Source organism: Lontra canadensis, unplaced genomic scaffold (assembly GCF_010015895.1).
Source record: "Lontra canadensis isolate GAN:19392208 unplaced genomic scaffold, GSC_riverotter_1.0 scaffold6, whole genome shotgun sequence".
Lineage (NCBI taxonomy): Eukaryota > Metazoa > Chordata > Mammalia > Carnivora > Mustelidae > Lontra > Lontra canadensis.
This window is the reverse complement of record NW_022631000.1, coordinates 13,415,036-13,440,778: the sequence shown is the minus strand read 5'-3', so window position 1 is coordinate 13,440,778 and position 25,743 is coordinate 13,415,036. Positions and strand designations below refer to the sequence as shown.

Genomic DNA, 25,743 nt, shown 5'->3' with positions numbered 1-25,743 from the left:
AAAAGTTCAGTTCCAAGGTCTGAATGTCCTTGCCCTCATCTTTATCTCTTTGTTTCTGCCCCTTTCCACCTATATTTTCTCTTTGAATCGTCCACTGACTCTTTTCCTAACAACAGTTGGTGATTCAGGATTGGTTACTGATCTTATTTAATGCCTCTCTTTTCCCTAAGTTTGAGCATTAGATAATTCTGTCATCCGAATGTTGATTTAATTTCTAAACCAGGTGCTGTCCTGGGTTCTAGGATAATAATACAATGAACTGTATGGAGGTGTCAGAATTATTGAAGTAACATCTATTAATCTACCTTGAACTTGTCTAAAGAAAAGGGCTACAACAATATAGTATCTAGAAAAAGCTTTTTAAAAAAATATTCATTGTTTTCATCTTTGCTAGTCACTGACGATGGAGTCAATAAGCAGTACAAAGCAATCTCTTCTGAAAGAGATAAAAAAAATGTACCTATTTTAGAAGTTAAATAACTATCCCTGAACAGTACAAGGTTTCACAAGGGAAATGGTGACTAAAATATCACTGGTATAGACAATATGTGCTATAAATATAGAGAAGGGAAATACAAAGAAGGGCATAAGTTAACATAAGTTGTTATTTTGTATTATTCTGCCTTAACCTTGAGGAAATGGTGGAATATGTGTAGTTGGAGAGAAGGTGGGTGCTGGTGATTTAGGAGAAGGAAATGAAAGCTGCAAAGGGACCTGGGTTTTAAAGCATGAACACAACATGTGATATTATGTGCATCCTTTAATAATTTCTCTAGATTCAAAGTCAAAAACCCAAAAAGGTTAGAAATGGTGGGTGGGAAGGAGGTGGGCGTGACTACAAAGGGACATCTTGAAGATCCTAATGGTAATGAGGTAGTTTTGCATCTTGATTACCGTGAATGGTTCCATGAATCTACAGATGTGATAAAATGACATAGAATTATACACATGTTCTGTATTAATGTCAATTTCTTGGTTTTGATATTGTTGCATAAGAGGTAACCAATGGGAGAAACTGGGTGAAGGGTACATGATTCCTTTCTATACTATCTTGGTAACTTCCTGTGAGTCAATAATTATTTTGAAATAAGAAACTAAATTTTTTTTTTGAAGCTGAATTTTTTTTAATAGGCATAAGAGACCAAAACTCCCAACATAATTCTAAAGTTATTTCAGGCCATGCTGCTGATTAGTGCTTGTATTTCTTATATTTGGGAATTACTAATTTCAAAGCAAATTACCCTCATTTCACAATGTATACATGTATCAAACCATCACATAGTACACTTTAAACTTATACAGTGTTATATTTCAGTTAAGCTTCAATAAAGATGGAGAAAAAAGGGAATTTACCATGTGTAACTGATACGCTGCATGCTGCAGCTACCCAATTAGCCATAGCTGTTAGCTTCTACCAGTTCTCAATGGTCAGACCTCCTGCCTTCCTGAATGCATTAAACTTCTGTCCGCTATTTATAATTTGTGTTTCCAATAAGGGTGTACCACATGTACACACAGACTCATTCTGACTGCCATGGTCACTACCATGATCACTCTGGGCAGCAGTGAGGCTCCTCTATTGGGGAGCTATGTTCCAGACACTTGACCAGTGTATGAAAGACTGCGGACAAGAGCTATGTAGGAGGTAGAATTAACAGAATTTCTGGGGCAGAATTTTGAATTTCTGGGGATAACTTTGAGCTGTTTGAATGAAACACATGAGCTTCTCTAAGACATGTTCTTTTGCCTGTGTTATTCTGGGACCACTGTCCTCTCTGTTGCTATAACCAGAAAATCTTGAAAATTCCAGCCTTTTCCCTACCTCTAACCACCCTGCCCTTCATTCGTTCACCAAACTTCTTTGATTTGCATTCTAAACATCCCTGCTTCCTCTTTGATATCCTAGATGAAAGTATAATACTATGCATAAGAGTAAATAGCATTCAAATAGATGAAGTGAAAACTAATGGAACATTTGAAGGAAATGAACAAACTCTGTTCCCAGACAGTTTAGAATCCTGTAAATGCTTTAAGGCAAAGGCCCAGCAGAACGTCAGGTTCACTTTTCTGTATTCCCCTTTCTCTGGGATCCCCTCAAGTCCTAATTGTTTTTGTAAATTTGAACTTCAACTTTTGTCTCCTCTTCTCTTCAAGAATGTCTAAAGCTCTAGAAGACAGCATTCTGTTTGACCTCTCGGTCTCACGCAAACTGTTGGCAACTTGTCTTTAGGAGGAAAAGTTGCAGAAGAATCCCTCACCTTCCCACTACCCAACATAAAATCCTGTTACCTGTGCATCCACCTGCCCTCTTCCCTTTTTTATAATAGAGATGTCCTCTCCATTCCCATTTGACGGCAGTTCTGCCGCCTCCTTTGGATTATACTGTTTTCCATTTTTTTAAGATTTCATACTCTTATTTTCTCTTGTCATAAATTTAACCTCACCTGTTTACTGGGTCATTTCCATTGGTATTAAATGTGTTTGAGTATCTTCCATGAACAAAAAATAAATTCTTCAACCTTCCATTCTCCTCTAGTTACTGCCCCATCTTTCTCCTGACTTTTCCAAGAGGATTGATTATTCCTGTAGGCTCTTGACTAGTATCCAGTCTCATCATTCTACCAAGTCTGCTCCTGTAAAGAAACCACTGATGTCCACTTAACATTTTCAGTTCTCATCTTTCTTGACCTCTTACTTTCTTTGATTCTGTTGACCCTTACATTCTCTGAATTACCATCTCCCTTTAACTTTTGTGACCTTATGCTCTCCTGGTTCCACATTCTACATCTTGCCCTTCCTTTTCAGCCTTCCTCACCCAATTACTGAGTATTGTTTCCCTATAGCTCTGTTCCAATCTCTCTTTTCATTCTGTTCTCTTGACCTGGGTGTTACCATCCAAGTCCATAACTTCCTTGTAAGCCCAAACGTGCCACTGGATATTTGCACAAGGTATTTGCTTTGTAAAGCATACTCCCTCAAACCTTCCCCTAACTTATTGTGTAATTCTACTCCCCCTTCACCTTGAAGCTTAGATACCACCTTCTCAGGAATCCTTGCACAGCTTCCTTTGCTCTTGTGGCACCTCTGCAACACTTGTCACAGTTATAATTTACATTTATTTATATGATTTTTTAAATGACAAGCTCTCTTGTTGGAGGTAAGCTCCATAGTGCCAGATACTGTATTTTTCTTTTATAATTTTACCCTTAGCATCCCACAAAATGCCAAATACATAGTACACACATAATAATTATAGAATGAAATGACTGAGTGAAGAAACATTTTGAATAATGTGTCTATAGAATATCGAGATGGGGACTTTGCAGACATGGTTAAATATATGATTTTGGGAGATCAAGAGAATGGTCTGGGGGCACCTGGGTGGCTCAGTGGGTTAAGACCTCTTCCTTTGGCTCAGGTCATGATCCAGGGTCCTGGGATCAAGCCCCACATCGGGCTCTCTGCTCATCAGGGAGCCTGCTCCCCCCACCAACCTGCCTGTCTCCCTATTTGTGATCTCTGTCAAATAAATAAATAACATCTTAAAAAAAGAGAGAATGGTCTGGCCTAGAGAGATGAATTAATTTGGAATCTAATGGTGTGTGAGTGGTAATGAAGCCTTATGTTAGTTATAAGATTTTCCAGGAAATGCTTATGGAGTGAGAGAAGAGGGAAGAGGACAAAAACCTTGGGAACATCCACATTTAATGAACTGGGGCAGATAGAGAATGATCCACCAAAGGCTGCTCAGACTGGATATGCCATCCACACACTGCAGGTTTTCCTTCGCCTTTTATTCTGAATGATAACCTGATTTTAATATTCTGCTTTTTGGACTAACATACTTCACAGCTGCATTTTTGGCTCAAAAAATGTATTATGACATCTGTAAGGGAAACAAATCTAAATCTAATGTTAACACTTAGTTTATTAGTGATTATGTATAGTGATTAATAAGATGACTTATTATTGCAGTGAGGGATTAAGGATTTAAAAAATGGTTAGTATAGGGGCACCTGGATGGCTCAGTCGGTTAAGTGTCTGCCTTCTGCTCAGGTCATGATCCCAGGGTCCTGGGATTGAGCCCTGCATTGGACTTTCTGCTCAGCGGAGACCCTGCTTCTTCCTCTCCCTCTGCCTGTAGCTCCCCCTGCTTGTGGGATCTCTCTCTCTCTCTGTCAAATAAATAAATGAAAATCTTTAAAAATTTTTTTTTAAATGGTTAGTATACATAGCAATTATATTTTTTCCTGATTTATGATCTTTTTGAGCTATGCTTCTAAAAATTCACCTAAATGTGAATGATACGTTAATCTTTCTTTTTCAGCCTGACAGTACTTTACTGATTATCTGTGAGAATGGCTATGTTCTTGAAACTCCACTTCCAACCATAAAGGAGGAAGAGGAAAATCGTGATGTAGTTTCCTATGAAATCAAAGACATGGACATAAAATATTTTCATTTCTCAAGTGTCAAGTCTAAGATTCTGGTATGAGATATCCTTGAAGCATTATCTTCTAATGTGTTTTTTTCTTAGAAAATTTTTAAAATTATTTCTATTAACATATAATGTATTATTTGCCCCAGGGGTATAGGTCTGTGAATTATCAGGCTTACACATTTCTCAGCACTCACCATAGCACGTACCCTCCCCAATGTTTTTCTTAGAATTTAAAATATCTTTTTTTCCTTGACTTTTTAATTTAAATTCCAGTTAACATACAGTGTAATATTTAGTTTCAGGTGTACAGTATAGCGATTCAACACTTTCATACATCACCTGGTACTCATCACAAGTGCTCTCCTTAATCCCTATTTTCTACCTAACCCATCCCCCATCTCCTTTCCTCTGGTGCATGCCCCTCTGGGGGAAAAAAAAAAAGTCTGTTTCTTGGTTTGCCTCTCACTTCCCCCTATGATCATATGTTTTGTTTCCAAGCCCTACATATGAGTGAAATCATATGGATTTGTCTTTCTCTAACTGACTTCACTTAGTATAATATTCTCTAGCTCCATCCACATCATTGCAAATGGCAAGATTTCATTCTTTTTTTATGGCTGAGTAATATTCCATTGTATAAAAGTGCTGATGAAATATGAAGAAGAATAAGACATTTACCCTGACTTTATGAGCTTATAAGCTGGTAGAAAGCAGCCGACTATATTAGAAGGCAGTAGTGAATGGATATTAAAATCACAGTGCAAAGAAAATAATTTTAGGGGTGTGGAGTGAAACAAATATGAGTTTGATGGGGGGTGTAAGAGGGGATCAAAGATGACTAGATAGAGGGAACATTTAGTATTTAAAAAAATGAGAAGAATTTTGAGAGGATGAAAAAGGAGAGGAAGGCAATAAGAGCTGGAATAACATCCTGAGGGAAAGCAGAGTTGTAAGACTTTCTGGTGTTTTTAAAAAATGAAGACTGGAATGTTGAGACAGAGGGATGCAGTATGTTGGAGGGATGTGCAGAAATCTATGACCAACACTTGGGCTCCTTAAATACCAGCCAAGATATTTCAATTTAATTCAAGACCATTGAGATCCATTATGAGTTCTTTTTCCCTTTTCTTCCCTCCCCACCCCCATTTGTTCTTTGAAGAAATTCTTATTTCAGTATAGTAGACACACAATGTTATATCAGTTTCAGGTACACAACATAGTGATTCAACAAAACTGTACATTATGCTGTGTTCACCACAAGTGTAGCTACTACCTGTCACCATACAACACTAGTACAGTACCATTGACTATATTCCCTATGCTGTACTTTTTATATGTTATGTATATGTCATCATATTTTACATCTTTTAATTTATAATTTTCTTCTAATTATGGCTTTTTTTTCCTTACTTAAAGAAATCCCTTTCACATTTTTGTAAGGCCAGTTTAGTGATGATAAACCCCTTTAATTTTTCTTTGGTTGGGAAACTCTTTCTCCTTTTATTCTGAATGATAACCTTGCCAGGTAGAGTATTCTCGGTTGTAGGTTTTTTCCTTTCAACACTTTGAATATATAATGCCACTCCCTCTGGCCTTCAAAGTTTCTGCTGAAAAACTGATAGCCTTGTAGGGTTTCCCTTGTATGTAACTTCTTGCTACTTTCTTGCTACTTCTACAAATCTCTTTATCTTTAACCTTTGACATTTTAATAATGATGTTTCATGGGTTCATCTTGTTTTTAACTTTCCGTGCTTCTTAAACCTGGATGTCTGTTTCTCTTCCCAGATTAGTGAAGTTTTGAAGCTAGTATGTCTTCAAATGAATTTTCTGCATCTTTTTTTTTTCTCCTGGAACCCCTATAATGTGAATATTTGTTTGCTTGATGTTGTCAAGAGATCTTCGAACTTATCCTGATTTTTTTTTTTTCTGTTGTTCAGTTTGGATGCTTTCTGTTACCCTATGTTCCAGATCACTGATCCATTCTTCTGCTCCATAATCTGTTGATTCCCTTTAGTGGTTCTTTTTCCCCCTTCACTTGTTATTGTATTCTTCATTGTTGGTTTTTTAAAATATTTTTTCTTTGTTGAAGGCCTACTGTGTTCTTTTACTCTTTTCTCTAGCAAGCTGAATATCTTTATGACCATTGGTTGAACTCTTTTTTTAAAGCATATGGCATATCTCCTTTTTATTTAGTTCTTTTTTTGGAGGTTTTGTGTTGTTCTTTCTTTTGAAATGTATTCCTCTGCCTCCCCATTTTTCTTGATTTTCATGTTTGTTCCTGTGAATTAGGTAAGACAGCTACTTCTCCTAAATTTGAAGAAATGGTCTTGTGTATGGTCTCCCCTATATATAGTTGGCAATTTCCTCTGGCTGGCTGGAGCTGCAGATGATGTAGGTTGAGGGTTTCAGGGCATTCCATGCTGTGTCTGACCTGGTGAGATGACTGGAGCTGAAGTGTGTGTAAGTGGGGAAGTCCCAGGGCTCTTCATGCAGTGGACATCCTGGCAGGACAGCTAAAATGGAACTGGGTGCTGATTTGGAGGATCCTGGGGCTCTATATGCAGAGGGTGCCCTGGAAGGACAGCTGAAGCTGAAGTCAGTGCAAGCTGGAGTGGCCTGATGGGGTGACAAGCCAGGCTGGAACAGGCCAGGGTGTCCAAGGACATACTATGCAGGAGTGCCTTGTCAGGCCAGCTAAAGCTGAAGTGGGTGTAAGCTAGGGAATCCCTGGGCTTTTCATGTAGAAGACACCTTATCAAGACAGCTGAAGTGGAAATGGGTATAAGCCAGGTTGTTTAAGAGCGTTCCACAGTGAGGGTGCCCTGGTAGGACAACTGAAAGTGGAGTGGGTACAAGCTGGGGGCCCTGGGTATGCTACACAGGGGCTGCCCTTATGGAGTAATAGGATCCAGAGCTGGGGGATGCCTGTGCTATCTACAGGGGGCTTTCTGGTGGGACAGCTGGTGCCAAAGCATGAATCAGCCAGGAGGTTCCAGAGCACTCTGTATTGGGGGTGTCCTAGCAAGCTGTCTGAAGCAAATGTGGTGTGGATCTGGAGTGTTCAGGGATCCTTTGCACCTGTGTCACTGTGATGCAACAGGTGGAGCTGTGGTGAGTGCTCTCCAGGGATGTCCTGGTGTATACCTCCCTGGATCCTCCTTGGTGAGATTGCTGGAGCTAGTGGGGGCTAGGTGCCTTGGGCTCACTGATGTGGTAGGCTGGTTAGGGTGCCCAGATCTTGATCCCCTCATTCACACTGTCATGGTGGAGGGGGAGCATAAACTGTGGTACTTGCCAGCCTTTCTGTCCTGCAGAGATTTTCAGCATCTCCCTGCAGTTTGGCAGGGTTCTAAGACTGGTTGTTTTATATACTAGTTGCTCTTTTATTTATTTATAAATAATAAATAAAATAGTTGCTCTATTTTACTTATTTTTTATTTAAATTCAATTAATTAATATACAATGTATTATTTGTTTCAGAGGTACAGGTCTGTGAGTCATCAGTCTTATATTATCCCCCGTACTCATTATAACACATAGCCTCCCCAGTGTTCATCACCTAGTTACCCCATATCCCCATCCCCATCCCCCCAGCAACCCTCAGTTTGTTTCCTATGATTAAGGGTCTCTTATGGTTTGCCTCCCTCTCTGGTTTCATCTTATTTAATTTCTTCCTCTCTTCCCCTATGATCCTCTGTTTTGTTTCTTAAATTCCACATCAGTGAGATCATATGACAGTTGTCTTTCTCTGACTGACTTATTTTGCTTAGCATGATACCCTCTAGTTCCATCCTTGTTGTTGCAAATGGCAAGATTTCATTTTTTTTGATGGCTGAGTAATATTCCATTGTATAGATACATACCACATCTTTATCTATTCACCTGTCAAGATAGACATCTGGGCTCTTTCCACAGTTTGGCCATTGTAGACATTGGTGCTATAAACATTGGGGTGCAGATGCCCCTTTGGATCACTACATTTGTATCTTTAGGGTAAATACCTAGTAGTTCTGGGTTGTAGGGTAGCTCTGTTTCAACTTTCTGAGGACCCTCCATATTGTTTTCCAGAGTGGCTGCTCCAGCTTACTTTCCCACCAGCAGTGTAGGAGAGTTCCCCTTTTTCTATATCATCAACATCTGTCATTTCCTGACTTGTTAATTTTAGCCATTCTGACTGGTGTGAGATGTATTTCATTGTGGTTTTCATTTGTATTTCCCTGATGCCAAGTGATGTTGAACATTTTTTCATGCGTCTGGTGGCCATTTGGATGTCTTCTTTGGAGAAATGTCTGTTCATGTCTTCTGCCCATTTCTTGGTTGGATTTGTTCTTTGGGTGTTGAGTTTGATAAGTTCTTTATAGATTTTGGATATATTCTGGTTTCTCTTCAGATCATATAAATCTTTCGACTTTTACTTGTTTCTCTTTTAAACCTTGCCTTTTATTTTTTTAATTTTATTTATTTGACAGAGAGCACAAGTAGGCAGAGAGGCAGGCAGAGAGAGAGGAGGAAGCAGGCTCCCTGCTGAGCAGAGAGCCTGATGTGGGGCTCGATCCCAGGATTCTGGGATCATGACCTGAGCCAGAGACAGAGGCTTTAAACCATTGAGGTACCCAGGCATCCCTAAACCTTGCCTTTTTTTTTTTTTTTTTTTCCTGTGTCCCAAGGCAGACAAATCTATTCCTGCTCTCTCAGTACTATCCATTCCCACTGCAGTTCAGAGCATTTGGGGATAGAGGTTTCGTTCATTACTGTGTCTCCTTTTGTTGGGAAGAGGCTGTTCAGTCACCCCTCCCACCATGTGATTTTGAGGAGGGGATTGATGTGATGAGATCATATAAATTGGATAATTATGAGGGATAAAAAAGAAATAAAGAGGGAAAAGATGGGAGGTAGGGATGCCAGTGTTAGGTGGCTTTTGAAAGGTCTGAAAGATGCACGGGGTCTAAGAGTATTACTAAAAATAGGAACAACTTATCTCAGGGCTTATTTTGATCTACCTAATTCATGGGTTGATGGTGATAGACTGGAAGAAACTGTATTTCGCTCTTCTGCTAGGAAAAAAAATGAGAAAATAATTTCTTTAAAATTAGGATTGAAGGGGTTAATACAGAAATGATTTAAAAATGTTAATGATGAAATATATCCCCAAATTGATAATTATTTTTAAATGACATCATTTTATATTAGAGCTGTGAGTTTTTCTAGAACCCTAATCTATTTTTCATTTTGTCATCCCCTTACTGTAAATTAATGATTTACAGTTGTTTTTCTATCTTAATGTCTCTTGCAAAAGCGATTAATAGAAATAGAAAAGAGAAAGACATTAAGGGATTTGAAGAAGAAGGAGAAGGAAGAAAGGAGGAAGCAGCTAGCAGCAGAGATGGGAGAAGATGGAGAAAAGGAACTCCAAGTAGAGGAGGAGGAGGACAACGACGAGGAAGAGGAGCCATTACCTGAAATCTTTATTCCATCAACTCCCTGTCACATCCTCTGTGGATTTTACTCTGAGCCAGGGAAGTTCTGGGTTTCTTTGGTGAGTAACAATGTAATACATAAATTTTATCTCAGCTCTAATCAAATATAGTTCATGATCATGATTTTCCAACACACTGTTACTTTCTAACTTATGGTAAGGCCATTTATTAACTACTATTGAAGGTGTGAACTGTGGTGAATGAATGTGAGTTACAGTTTTTATAACATCTTGATGTCTCTTTTATGTCTGCTTATTATGCTATCATCTATAACAATCATACATGTTCCAGGAGGTCAAAGGGGAGAAGAATTAAAGATAGAAGAGCAAAGGGCTAAGGATTCTTCCAGTTGCTACGGCCTTTTAAATTGTGCAACTAAGTGACATTTTGAAAATAATGGGCAAACTATCCTGTAAACTTTTGCTTGCATTTTGTTATTTGCAGCTGTGCTGTGTGGCCACGTGAAAGTTTGGGAAGATGGCTGTTTTTAGGTTGGTCACATTGCCATTCTGAACAAAATTGAGATTTGGCTAGTAAAGAAGAAGAGAAAAATGGGTATCAGGGAGATAGACACCAAGAATTGTTACAGTATTGTGACAACTATATCCTCTAATTATACATTTTCTACTCCTATCATAAGATATTGATCAATTGCAAAGCAAGATTTCCTTCATTATAAATTTGTCACAAATTTCATCTCCATTCACCAAAAAAAGTAATAATTGACATAAAAGTATACAGGCATACCCTATTTTATTGCACTTCACAGATACTTTGATTGTCACCAATTGGTTTGTGGCAATCCTGTGTTGAGCAAGTTTACTGGCATCATTTTCCCAAAAACATTGGCTCACATTATGTTTCTGTGTCACATTTTGTAATTCTTGCAGTATTTCAAACTTTCTCATTATTATTCTTTGTTGTTATGATCTGTGGTCATTGATCTTTGTTGCTATTGTAGTTGTTGGAGGGAGTCATGAACCACACCCATATTAGACCACAAATTTAATGATAAATATGGTGTGTGTTTTGACTGCTCCACTAACCAGCCATTCCCTTGCCTCTCTCCCTCTTCTTGGGCTTTCCTATTCTCTGAGATATAATAATATTGAAATCAGGCCAGTTAACAACCTTACAATGGCTTCTAATTGTTCAAGTGAAAGCAAGAGTCACACGCTTCTCACTTTAAATCAAAAGCTAGAATGATTAAGCTCAGTGAGGAAGGCAGGTCAAAAGCCAAGATAGGCCAAAAACTAGACTTCTTGTGCCAAACAGTTGGCCAACTTGTGAATGCAAACAAAAAGTTCTTGAAGGAGATTAAAAGTGCTAGTCTAGTGAACACATGAATACTAAGAAAGAAAAACAGGCTTATTGCCAATATGGAGAAATTCTCAGTGGTCTGGATAGAAGATCAAACCAGCCACAACATTCCCTTAAGCCAAAGCCTAATCTAGAGCAGGGCCCTAAATCTCTAATTCTACGAAGGCTGAGAGAGGTGAGGAAGCTATAGAAGAAAAGTTGGAATTTAGCAGAGTTTGGTTCATAAGGTTTCAGAAAAGAAGGAAAGAAGCCTTCTCCATAACACAGAAGTGTAAGGCAAAGTAGTAAGTGCTGATGTAGAAGCTGTAGCAAGTTCTTCAGAAGATCTGGCTAAGGTAATTCATGAAGATAGCTACACTGAACAAGAGACTGTTTTAAAAAAATATTTTATTTATTTACTTGAGAGATAGAGAGTGAGCGAATGAGCAGGGAGAGCAGCAGAGAGAGAGAGGGAGAAGCAGACTTCCCACTGAGCAGGGAGCCTGACATGGGGCTCAATCCCAGGACCCTGGGATCACAAGCTGAGCCTAAAGTAGACACTTAATCGACTCAGCCACCCAGGGGCCCTGAGCAAGAGATTTTCAGTGTAGTTGAACCAGTCTCATTGCAGAAGAAAATACCATCTAGGACTTTCAGAGAGAAGTCAATGCCTGGCTTCAAAGAATAGGTTGTTTTTCTTGTCAAAGGCTAATGCAGCTGGTGACTTAAGTTGAAGCCAGTGCTCATTTACCATTCTGAAAATCCTGGACCTTAGGAATTACATTAAGTTTATGCCAGTGCTCTATAAATGGAACAACAAAGCTAGAGGACAGCACATCTGTTTACAACATGGTTTACTGGATATTTTAAGCCCACTGTTGAGACCTACTCCTCAGAAAAAAAGATTCTTTCAAAATATTACTGCTCATTGACAATGCATCTGGTCACCCAAGAACTCTGATGGAGACATACAGTGAGATTAATGTTATTTTCATGCCTGCTAGCGCAACATCCATTTTGCAGCCTGTGAATCAGGGAGTAATTTAAACTTTCAAGTCTTATTATCTAAGAAATATGCTTTGTAAGGCTATGCGTGCCATAGATTGCAATTCCTCTAACGGATCTGGGCAAAGTCAATGGAAAAACTTCTGGAAAGGATTCACCATTCTAGATTCATGGGAAGAGGTCAAAATATCAACATTAACAGGATTTCTTGGAAGAAGCTGATTCCAACCCTCATGGATGACTCTGAGGGGTTCGGGACTTGAGTGGAGGAAGAAACTGCAGTTAGAAATAGCAAGAGAACTAGAATTATAAATGGACCCTGAAGATGGGACTGAATTGGCTACAATCCCATGATAAAAATGGTAACAGATGAGGAGTTGCTTCTTATAGATGGGTAAAAAAAGAGTGGTTTCTTGAGATGACATCTACTCCTTGTGAAGATGCCGTGAAGATGGTTGAAATGGCAACAAAGGATTTAGAATATTGCATAAACCTATTTGATAAGCTGCAGCAAGGTTTGAGAGGATTGACTCCAATTTTGAAAGAAGTTCTACCCTGAGTAAAATGTTAACTAACAACATTGCATGCAACAGAGAAATTCATGAAAGGAAAAGTCAATGGATGCAGCAAACTTCATTATTGCCTTATTTTAAGAAATGGCTGTGGCCACCCCAGCCTTCAGCAACCACCACCCTGATCAGTCAGCAGCCATCAATGTTGAGGTGAGACCCTCCATCAGCAAGAAGATTAAGACTTGCTCAAAGCTCAGATTACGGTTAGAAGTTTTGGGCAATAAAGTATTTTTAAATTAAGGTATGTACATTTTTTTCTTAGACATAATGCTATTACATACTTAATAGACTATGGTATATTGTAAACATAACTTTCATATGCACTGGGAAACAAAAAATCATTTGACTCACTTTATTGCAATAGTAGCTTTATTGAGGTGGTCTGGAATTAAACCCCTATTATCTCTGAGGTATATCTGTAAATGAGAGATTACCATTTATGCACAACCTATCCCAGCTCTTTGGCCAGGCCAGAACACTGACTAGCCAAGGATTGTTACTACAAGGAGTAGTGAGCATTAACTTCTCCCCGTGTTCATTTTTTCCTAGACAAACATCTTTATTAGCAACTTCTAGGGAGGCAAGCAGCAAAAAGGATAGAAAGTAGTGATGCTTTGTCCATCTTTATGAAACAATGGTTGATGACTACTATTGTGTGGGGTTCAAGGGCATAAGGATAAATAAGGCATGTTTCCTGCCCTCAGGAAATTCCTTCATATCAGGAGGAGAGAGGCACAGAAACAACTGTAATACAATGTAATAGCATTCTAGTATCCTTAAAACACATGCAAAAATTATTATTTAACAAACACATTCACTGCTTATTCTTAGGATTGCCCAATAAATATTATATGAGACATACTTGCCCTAGGTGTATTTGTTACCTGAAATTCATATTTAACTGGGTATCTGGTATTTTTATTTGTGGAATATGGAAACCTATTTATTCCGTACAGAGCATCCTTGTAAGTAATTTACTTAACCACCCTATAAAATAAATCCTCTTATAATTTGCATGTTGCATAAGAAGAAACCAAGGCAGGGAGAGGTTCTGTCACTTATCCAAGGTCATATAACTAATGAGAAATGGAACCAGGATGTGGACTCAGGCAGTTTGGGCCTCGAGTCCATGATTTTAACCATTAAGCTCCACCAGCATGCAAGATTAAGGTACAGTTGACAGAGGTAGTGCCACTGATTCTGCTTGATGCAGATATTTGCCAGCTCCGTGCCTGCAACCAAATACACTGTGTAGAAGACCGGTCTTTCTGTGAGGTTGTGACTGCAGTTCTCAAGTCCATGCTCATGCTGCTGGCCCATTCTCCTGCCCAGCCCTGTTGGCTCTGCCACTTGGCTGAATTACTGATGTAATTCTTCCTCCCCTCAGACATGCTGCACCCTCCCTTGCCTTCTAAGATAACCTTCTCTCACATTTCACTGAGAAAATAAAATTTCCCTTGTCTTTTTTTTTTTTTTTAAGATTTTATTTATTTTGACAGACAGAAATCACAGGTAGGCAGAGAGGCAGGCAGAGAGAGGAAAGGAAGCAGGCTCCCTGCTGAGCAGAGAGCCTGATGTGGGGCTCGATCCCAGGACCCTGGGATCATGACCTGAGCTGAAGGCAGAGGCTTAACCCACTGAGCCACCCAGGTGCCCCTTCCTTGACTTGTCTTAAATAGATCTGACACCCTGTAAGGATCCATACAAGTTTTGTCTGCCCTGCCTGTTGTTGCCTGTTGTTCCAGTTGATGATGGTCTGCTGCAACTGTCCAAGGACGCTCTTCCTGAAGCCTTTTGATCCCACCTGTATTCCTTCCTCCAATAGTTTATTCCTGCAGTAAGCCACTCAGTCTCCTGTGTCATCCACTTCCTTCTCTTCACTAAATTCTTATCTTATAAACATGCTCTAGTACTTCAGATTTTTCCTTAACCTCTCTTTCCTTCCCTTCCACTCCTCCTTTTAGAGGTGATCCTGAAGATAATATGCACCTTTAAATTAATATAATTTGATATAAATTTATTCTTTTAATTTCAGAGAAAAAAGATCTTAGAGCACTTTAATGCCATGTATCCTCTCCCTCCCCATTGTCCTATATTTTCTATCTCTCTCTCTCTATATATATATATATTTGTATCCCCAAAAGGTATTTTACTATTATGTTGTTGATATTACTTTGGTTTATCCTTTTTCTTGTTGTTAATTCCTTTCTATATCTTTGTAATTGTATCTTCTGCTTTAAATATATAATATATGTTATATATTTAATGTAGGTCTGCTAGTAACAAATTCTCTGTTTGGGGGGTTTTGGAGGGTTCTTCAAGTGTCCTCATTTTGCCTTTTTTAAAAAATTATATATATATATATTTTTAAACATTCTATTTATTTATTTGACAGAGAGAGATCACAAGTAGACAGAGAGGCAGGCAGAGAGAGAGAGAGAGAGAGAGAGAAAGAAGCAGGCTCCCTGCTGAGCAGGGAGCCCGATGTGGGACTCGATCCCAGGACCCTGAGATCACGACCTGAGCCGAAGGCAGCGGCTTAACCCACTGAGCCACCCAGGCGCCCAAAAATTATATTTTTGTTGGAAATTTTGTTTTCAAACTTTGATATCTTTTAATCCTCTTTTGTCTTTCATTCTACCAGCTGCATTATTTATTTATCTATTTATTAGATTTCTTTTCAGTGTACTAGAATTCTTTGTTTATGCACCACACCCAGTGCTCCATGCAATGCATGCCCTCCATAATACCCACCACCAGGCTCACCCAAACTCCCAACCCCCACCACTTCAAAACCCTCAGATTGTTTTTCAGAGTCCATAGTCTCTCACCGTTCATCTCCCCGTCCAATTTCCCCCAACTCCCTTCTCCTCTCCATCTCCCCATGTCCTCCGTGTTATTTCTTATGCTCCACAAATAAGTGAAAATATATGATAATTGACTCTCTCTGCTTATTTCACTCAGCATAATCTCTTTTTATTGTTTCTTTGACACCTAGTATGTCTTTTTCTCTTTGCTTAAAATTTTGTGTTAAAGCATGTCGTTTCTTCATATTTATCTTGCTGGTGGTCATAGCATTTCTTGAATCCCAATATAGTTTTATTCAGTTTTGGAAAACTCACAGCCGTTATCTACCATAATATTGCTCTGGCCCATCTTTTTACTTGTTTCTGCTGGGATTTCAGTTTTCTGTATATTAACCCTTATTACTATGTCCTGTATGTACTTTACACACACACTGGCCTTTTTCGGGGGGGGGGGGTATTTTCCATTTTTCTTTTCTTTCTCCTGCCTTGGCCTGACTGCTTTATCTGATCTCTGTTCCAGCTTTATAACTCTGCTGTGTCTAGTTGCTTTCAAACTCATCTACTGATTGTAATTTGTCATTTTATTTGTTCTAGAATTTAATTTTTTCCATTTAATTTTTTTTATAGATTCCAGATGGCTTCTTAAATTTTCCATTTGGCTTCAGAATCTTTAAATATACTAATCTTGGTTATTTGAAGTCCATTTTGTAAATATCTCAATATCTCATAACTTTGATTTGTCTTTTTAAAATCTATTTAAATTCAATTTTGTTAACATATAGTGTATTATTAGTTTCAGGGGTAGAATTTAGTGATTCCTCAGTTGCATATAACACCCAGTGCTCTTTACATGCCCATCACCCAGTTATAACATCCCCCCCACCTCCCCTCCAGCAACCGTCAATTTGTTTCCTGTAGTCAAGAGTCTTAAGGTTAGCCTCATTTTCTGTTTTCATCTTATTTTTCCTTCCCTTTCCCTATGTTCATCTGTTTTGTTTCTTAAATTCCACATATGAGTGAAATCATATGGTATTTGTCTTTCTCTGAATGACTCATTTCACTTAGCATTATACCTCTAGTTCCATCCATATCATTGCAAATAGCAAGATTTCATTTTTTAAATGGCTGGGTAGTATTCCATTATATGTATACATACTACATCTTCTTCTTTTTTTTTTTTTTTAAAGATTTATTTATTTATTTATTTGACAGAGATCACAAGTAGGCAGAGGGGAAGGCAGAGAGAGAGAGGAGGAAGCAGGCTCCCTGCTGAGCAGAGAGCCCGGTGCGGGGTTTGATCCCAGGACATCTGGGATCATGACCTGAGCTGAAGGCAGAGGCTTTAACCCACTGAGCCACCCAGGCGCCCCAATACTACATCTTCTTTATCCATTCATCTGTTGATGGACATCTGGGCTCTTTCCATATTTTGGCTATTGTGGGCCTTGTTGCTATAAACATTGGAGTGCATGTTTCCCTTCAAATCATTATGTTTGTATCCTTTGGATAAATACCTATAGTGCAACTGCTGGGCTGTAGAGTAGTTCAATTTTTAACTTTTTGAGGAACCACTGTATTGGCTTTAGGGTGTCTGCACCAGTTTATATTCCCACCATAATCTTGTTTGTCCTTTGATTTAAGATAATCAAGTCTTATCTTAGCCAGTATGCCTAGTTGTTTTTTTTTTTTTTTAATTGAATAATTGACCTTGTATGTGAAAAACTGTAGCATTTGTTGAGATATGTTGTCATTGTCTCCTGGAAATTTATTTTTGGTGCTGGAAAGCAGCTAGAAATCCTAGATCACTTTCATCTATTCAGTGATTGAGACTCATACATGCAGTGTGTAGTGTGCTCCAGGGTTGCAATGGAAAGCCCACTGGAAGGTGTGTTTACTGTGTCTCCTTCTCCTTGGAGGATCCTGTGATTTCTTTTCTTCTTCCTAAGCCCATGAGGCAACAGAATGCTCTGCTGAGCTTCTAAGCCTCTAAGCTGCCACTTCCAGAACTGCCCATTGCCTCCAGGAGAAGAGCAATGCACTAGACTCAAAACTAGCTCTGAACACCATGTCCTACACAACTCTATTACTGAATACTAAATGCAAAATAATACCTGAAATAAAATGGAATTCAGTAGGTAATCGGAAGTGGTATCTCTCTTATAATAACTTCTAAGTGGAAAGCAAATTACTGTAAGGTGTTTTATTATTATATAATTGTATAGTTGCATATAAATAGACAGTGGAGATACTTTATAAAACCTTATCTATAATCATAGAAATCATATCAAAATAGATGTTTTAAGACCTCTATTTTAGGTTTTAAAATTTAAAATAATATAAAAATCATTATGTGGTCATATGTATCTTATATTTTAATACTACTTTCCATGTTATTTTTCTCTTTTCCAGGGTGGCTATGATGCTGGTTTTCTATATCACTGTGAGTTCCCCTTGTATGACCAGAGTACTGCTATCACAAAAAGGAAAGATGAACCTTTTGATTTTCGTCTTCTTGAAGATACAGAGGATAATCCCATCCAAACTATCACTTTCAGGTGAACTAAATTTCAGAAAGCCTTAAAAAAACCAATCCCATTTATGCCTGTGTTGTTGCCCATCATGAATATTGTTCATTTTAGAAGATCTGTCCAATTGGAGAAGTATACGAACATTTTCTAGTTAAATAAATTGAATAAATGAATAGAATCAAAGCTAATTCCAAAACTATATTTCAAGTCCCTTTATCAAATATTCTGTCAGAATTTGTTTTTCACACAATAGGTTTGTAGGGATTTACTCAGGGGTATGCTACTGCTTGGTCAAATAATGAAGGTTCAGTGTTGCTATGATTCTGGAGAAATCACAAATTGAGATTTTTAAATGATTGATAATCACATTTGTGATTTATTTGTGATATTATTATCATGATGTGATTTATTTGTGATATATTATCACAATAATAAATCACAAATATTATTTGTGATAAATAGTCACAAATTGAGATTTAATAATTGAGAAGCATATATGCCAGTCATTCTTTTGAAGATCAAATATAATAGCTCCAAATTTCAAATTGGCTTTTCTTTTCCTTTTACTCTTTTGTACAGTTTGCTAGGGCTGCCATAGTTCCTTAGGGCTTCAAAATTTGAATGGGGGGGCACAATGTAGTCTATAACATTTTTGTTAATAAAATTTAGCCATTTGTCAATTAATTTAAAATTAAACATTTTCAGATTAATATGAAGAACAATTTATGTTTCCTAGCATTCACCAAGATATGATGTTTTGTGGAATGCAAAATGGAGCAATCCGAGTCTATATCCTAAGTCAAAATAAGCCTTCATTGATTAATACAGAGGACTACTGGCACTTCAATATCCATGACAATAATTATGGATGTATTAAAGGCATCTGTACTAGTTTTGATGACCGTTTCTTGGTGACTACTGGAGCAGATAGTAATATCTTTGTTTTCACCATTTTTTCTGAATTTGAGCTAAAGAAAGACATCAAAGCTGAAGTGCCATCTCCTAGGGTATGTAACTAATAACAATGATAAAGAAATTAATTTTAAAGTAATGATGTCAAAATTACTTCCTTTAAAAATTGAAAACTCATTTACCTTATAGTCTATTCTTGTTAGAATTTTGACTTTCTGGTGTCTCTGTTATTAAATATTAGTCACTGAATTCCCCTATAACACTGAAGGTATAGAATTCCCCAATTTAAAAAGACTGAGTAATTTTTTTCTATATCAATCACTTTCTGGGTTAAATTTCTTTGTTTTCAAAATGTACAACTTTTTCAGATATATATTTTGCTTTTCATTTATTCACTTAATGAACGGGCATATATGGGAAGTATACCATAATTTGTGTGTTTGAAAGGAGTTGTAAAAGTGGTAATTTTTAATATTAGAATATGACAATATGGATCATGACCAAAGATTCAGTTAAATTATCCTATTCTTAAGCCGAGTGTATTGTTGGATTTGTAATGAAGATTCATCCCCAAATTATATCCATTTGCCCTACCACATGATAAAGTAGTTCCTTTGGGAAAAAAATCACTAATAACCATTTGAATTGTTCCTCAAGAAGAGGGAATTGTATTAAAAAGACCATAGTTAAAATTCCTGTGAATACACTGGCATTCCATTTAATAGGTAACCAACTTTAAAAGAAGATACAAAAAAGTAGGGCAGATTTGAGCAGGTAAATTTTCATTTCTATTAATAGAAGCAAAATTAGGAGAATGGACTGTTGTCCAAAGAGCTCCTGCTCAGAAAGAAGAATTACAGAAGGGGAAAGTGTAAGAACAAGAGAATCTTTTTCTTTCTACCTAGTGCTAGCTCTTCCTATGGAAATCTATATTGGACAGAAAAAACCCATTTCACATTTGTATAATAGCATCCTTTTATATATGAATTTAATCAGTATTTCTTATGTCCCTGATGTGGACTCTGCTTTTAGGAAGACAGAATCAGAAAAAACTGAATAAATAGAGTACTAAGCTCTGCATAGGTCTAAGGATCTTACTTTAGAATCTGCTGGGAAGCCCTTAAAAGTGCAGATTCTTGAGCCCCAGCCAGGAGCAATTAAATCAGAATATCTGAAAGTGAGGGCCAGGTATTGGTATTTTATAAAATATCTAGCCTCCTTCTTGGTCTCAGCCCCAATGACTCCAATGTGCAGCTGGGATTAAGAACAATTGGCCTGTATTTTGGCACAGTTGGTAGCAACTCTGTTTAACTCAAAAAATTTATTATAAACAGCTGAGGCCAAGAGATAGTTGGTTGGGTATCCTGGAGATCACAGTTGCTAATGGAAAACCAAGGGGCTTGGCTCTGGAAAACAAAAGAATAGAAAAATAAAATTCAATCAAGTTATGTCATAAGTGATTAACAGTAATTACAATGTATTAGCCATCAATGTCTCTTCTACTGGTCATGTCTTATGACTTCACTTTTACTAAAGTTCTAAACTTTGGGGTACCTGGATGGTTCAGTCAGTAGAGTATGTAACTCTTGATCCCTGGATTGTGAGTTTGAGCCCCACGTTGGGTGTAGAGATTACTTGAAAAAAAATAAAGTTCTGAACCTTATCCTACACAAAAATATGTAGATTTACATTTCATATGTGTAAAAACTACAACTGTAATAATACAACTTCTTCAAAAAATAGTCCACATTTCTTCATAAGGAATGGCAACAAACCAGAGACCTATCTGTTATGAAAAAGAATAGAGAATAAACAAGTTCAATTTTACTTAGGAACTGATTAGCTAACAATCTCAGACTTCATTTGGTTCACTGGATTATAATTCTCCTTCCTTAAATTTTATAGCATAGCACCCGAATAAGCAAAGTAATTTTGAGTGATTTACTTCATAGTTCCCTTAAGCTAATTTGCTTACTAAAAGGAGATTCATATTTCTGATTTCCTCTTTCTTTCTCAAGGAGGGGAACTGTATTATTCCTGCATATGTCACTGTATGTCTTTTTTTTTTTTTTAAGTAAGCTCAAGTGAAATGCTTAAAGTTTAAAAAATATTGTATATCAATGATACTCAAAAAATAATTTAAAAATATATATTTTAAAATCTTCCTGTATATATGTAAGGTATTTAGGGAGACTTAGGCATGTATAAAGGGGCATAAGCTAAAAAACAGAATTTTAAAACAAATGACTTAGAAAATTTATGTGTATTCTTTGTTAATAACTCATGATATTAGCAATTCAAATTTTGGAGCAGAATTATAGTAATATTAATATTTTGCATACCCGTTAGTTTTCAGGACTTTTTTCTACCTACCTCTTTAAATAAAGCAGAAACATAAGTTTAATCAATTGCAGTTTTCCTCCTAATTTTCCCTAGTTTATTTCTTGCAAAAGTACTTTGCAGGCCTATAACAGAAATTGTCAGAGGAAAAAACTCAGTTTACTTCATATTAGATATTTTAAGAGAAATATGCAATTTAAAAGATTAACCATTTCTCCCCTTTCTACAGTTTGGAATTGAAACAGAGCCAATTCCAGAAGATATTGAAGATCCCAAAGCCTATAGGTATGGAAATTTTTGATAAACACTAATTAGCCCTGAGCTGTTGCAAAATCGCATTTTATAGAATTTGACCAAAACAAAAAAATTTCCAAATTATTGAGTCCTCGTTTCCTCTTTTGCTGTTTCTGTATCTCATTATCCTTTTCAATTTCTGTTTTCAGTATTGAGAATGCTAGAAGAAAAAGACAACATGACAAGTTAATGAAAGAAGTGGAAGAAATAAAGGCTGGGAAGAGAGAAAAACTCAAAGCTTTGAGGAATGAATTTTGGAAACTTCTAGAAATGAATCAAGGATTGCCAAAGCATATGCAGTTTAAGCGAACAGTAAGCCTAAAATAAATTTGACTTTAATTTTTAACATACAGTTTTTTTTGGATCAAGACTATTCTGCTGATAAAGTAGGGACTCCTTAAAATCATCTTTAAGCTTCCCCTTATCAGGTCAGCATGTTGGCAGCAGCTGAAATATAGAACTTGATACCCAACTTGGTTTGGATACCGAAGAGCCTCCTTATATAACACAAAGTTTACTTCCAGATTTAGCTACCTCACTTTTCGGGGGCGGGGTGGTAACAAGGTAAGATATAAATACAGATTTGAATCTGGTTATCAACCCATACTGTACCTAAGCCAGATATCCAACCACTGTAAAGGTACACATATATTTTAATTCTCTGTGATTCTATTTCTATAATCACCAGATCTGTTGTAAAAGATAGTAACTGATAGGCTCACAGGATTTTTAAAAGATGACTTAGTATCTTTGTAGCTATGGGGAGAATTAACGAATTGTTCAGGCTAATTTTGTATTTTTTTTTTCTTTTCTGACTTATTACAAATCCCCATCTGCCTGCTAGTTTTTTTCTTTTCATTGTATATTTCTTCCTAAGTAGAATTGGTGTCAAGAACCTAATCAAATAAAAAGCCAGAATTTACATCCTGACTATACTTATAATTTTCGAGTCACCTAGCCAATTCATGTGAAAAATGCTTTGGTGAAATAATAATGGATAATTCATACTGATTAAAAGGCCAACCCATAATGTTTAAAAGATATTTATCTATTTTACTATAGAAAAAAATTGACATTTATTAGAATATGGGTAAAATAATTCAAAATAAACAACACATGAGGTGAGTTCTGTGGCTAAGCATTTTATATATATCATTACTGAAAACAGAAACACCCCTGGAAAGATTAATTAGTACTTACAATTTAGTCTGAATGTGTGCCCTGGTGTTTTTTCAAGAGTAAAGGCAAAAGACATTAGCCCCCTAAGTATCCTTATGGGAGAAATGGCTCCCTTGGTGAAGGACATCCAGCTAGAATTGGCAACCTCAAAAAGACACCAAAGACTTAGCTGTCTTTCCTGGGTGAGGTCATATGGGAAGATATGCCATGAATGTCTATTCTGTGCCTAGCTGACTATGTGCCAGTAGTTGCTTTGGGATGGTGGAATTACTATTATTTTTTAACTCTGGACACTCTCCAAATATTCTGTTATTCATTGTTTTTATTGTGGGAAAATCTTTTAATATATAACCTTATTTGTGGTATTAGTTCTGAGAACTTTTCTCCATATTTTGTGGAAATAAAATTTTAAGTATTTTTTTTCTAGAACAGAGAGTTTGTGATATTTGGGAGAGAATTGTAATGCAACATGAAATTGAGTACAAAGCTTAATATGTATCTGTGTATGAAATAAGATTGATAATACACATGGATAAAAGTACCCATTTTGTTGAACAAATCTACTCTTTGCAGGATTTTGATATAGATTCCAAAATTCGTGCTGAGATTGGCAGGAAAACAGCTTTTAAAATTCAACAAGTGGAAAAAGAATTAGCTTGGGAAAAAGAGAAACATCAGATTGGCCTCATGAAACTACAGAATAGGTAGGATCCATATTTCCTGCAAGTTAAGATGTTTGAGAACATATATTTGAATGGAGTTGTTCACAGTGGCTTAATCGAAGTGGTCAGGTAAGAGGTGTTCTAGAGTAACTACTAACTCTTGAAATCTCAAGGAATACTTTTGTCACTGCTACTGATATCTTCTTGAGCTTTCTGAGAAATTCAAATCTGGGGAATTTAACAATTAGATTTTTCAGAGCACCAGGGTGGCTCAGTCAGTTAAGCATCTGACTCTTGATTTCAGCTGAGGTCATGATCATGAGATTGAGCCCTATGTCGGGCTCCATACATGGACCCTGCTTGAGATTCTCTCTCTCTGCTCCTCCTCACCTGCTTGCTCTCTCTCTCTCTCTCTCTCAAAAATAATAAATAAATAAATAAATAAGATTTTTCAACTCAACACTGAAAAACTGATTTAAAAATGAGAATACATGAACAGACATTTCTCCAAAGATGTCCAGATGGCCAACAGACACGTGAAAAGATGCTCAACATCTCCCATCATCAGGGAAATTCAAATAAAAAATGTGATGGGATATCACCTCATACCTGTCAGAATGGCTAAAATAAAAAACACAAGAACAGCAAGTATTGACAGTGATGTGGAGAAAAAGAAATTTTGTGAACTGTTGGGAATGCAAATTGGTGCAGCTACTATGGAAAGCAGTATGGAGGTTCCTCAAAAAGTTAAAGCTAGAGCTACCAGTAATCACACTACTGGGTATTTACCCAAGAAATAAAAAAAGAAAAAAAACTAATTCAGAGGGATACATACACCCCTATGTTTATAGCAGCATTTTTTTTTTTTACAATAGCCAAATTATGGAAGCAGCCCAAGTCCATAGATAGATGAATGAGTAAAGAAGATGTGGTGTATGTATACAATGGAATATTCAGCCATAAAAAAGAATGAAATCTTGCCATTTGAAATGACATGGATGGACTAGAGAGTAATGCTAAGCAAAATAAGCAGTCAGAGGAAGACATATACCATGATTTCACTTGTGGAATTTAAAAAACAAATGAGCAAAGGGTAATAGACTCAACTATAGGGAGTGAACTGATGGGTACTAGAGAGGAGGTGGAAGGAGGGATGTGTGAGACAGGTGATGGGGCTTACAGAGGGCACTTGTTGTGATGAGCACCAGGTGATGTATGGAAGTATTGAAATCACTTGTATTGTACACCTGAAGCTAATATAACACTGTATTAACTATGCTGGCATTAAAAAATAGTATAAAAATTTTAAAAATAAAAATGATTTTTTATAAACCAAATTATGTAATAAATTTATTATCTGGTTTTGGCAAGTCATTTATTTTATATCTAGTTAGCACATGAGCATGTACATCTTTTTTTTAAAAGATTTTATTTATTTATTTGACACAGAGAGAGAGAGAGAGAGAGACAGTGTGTTCCACAAGCAAGGGGAGTGGGAGAAGGAGAAGCAGGCTTCCCGCTGAGCTGGGAGCCAATGATGGGGGCTCCATCCCAGAACCCTGGGATCATGACCTGAGCTGAAGGCAGACACTAAACGACTGAGCTACACAGGCACACTTGAGCATATACATCTTTAAAAAATAAAAAAATAAGCTAGAATCAAAAGACTTCTAATGAAAGACAACTTTCCAATCTCTCTCATCTACCAATAGGACTCCCCATGAGGAAATTGTCTTTTTTTTTTTTGCCTTTTTGAGATGCAATTTACATTCAGTAAAGTGCATAAATTTTAACTGAACAACTTGATAAATTTTTATAATTATATATCACCACTACCCAGATTAAGAACATATATAGCACTCCAAAAAGTTTCCTTGTGGCCCCTTCCAGTAAGTATCAACTCTCCAGAGATGAATGTTTATCACAATTTTGTCCATGAATTTCATCATACAAATTGAATGTTGTAGTATGAACTTTTTTATATTTGGCTTCTTTTACTTAGCATTGGCCCAAGATTATCTGCATTGTTGCAGGTAGCAGTAGTTTATTCCTTTTCATTATTTTGTTATTGTTTTCTATGTTTATGCCATGTTTTATTTACTCATTCTACTGTTGATGGGTATTTCAGTTGTTCTATTTTTTGGCTATAATAGTGCTGCTATGATCATTCTTGTGCATGTTTTTTGGTGGACATAAGAACGTATTTGTTTGCTTTATAATCAGGAGT

At 36.9% G+C, this 25,743-nt stretch overlaps 1 protein-coding gene across 1 annotated transcript in view; it reads left to right on the top strand.

The window, feature by feature from the left end:
• Window positions 1-25,743, top strand: part of CFAP44 (cilia and flagella associated protein 44) — a 159,616-nt gene that overhangs the window by 47,874 nt on the left and 85,999 nt on the right. The window contains exons 16-22 of the mRNA XM_032852219.1: window positions 4,328-4,489; window positions 9,738-9,977; window positions 18,011-18,156; window positions 18,866-19,136; window positions 21,611-21,666; window positions 21,825-21,987; window positions 23,428-23,558. Coding sequence (XP_032708110.1) covers window positions 4,328-4,489; window positions 9,738-9,977; window positions 18,011-18,156; window positions 18,866-19,136; window positions 21,611-21,666; window positions 21,825-21,987; window positions 23,428-23,558 — 1,169 coding nt within the window. The remainder of the gene's footprint in view (window positions 1-4,327; window positions 4,490-9,737; window positions 9,978-18,010; window positions 18,157-18,865; window positions 19,137-21,610; window positions 21,667-21,824; window positions 21,988-23,427; window positions 23,559-25,743) is intronic.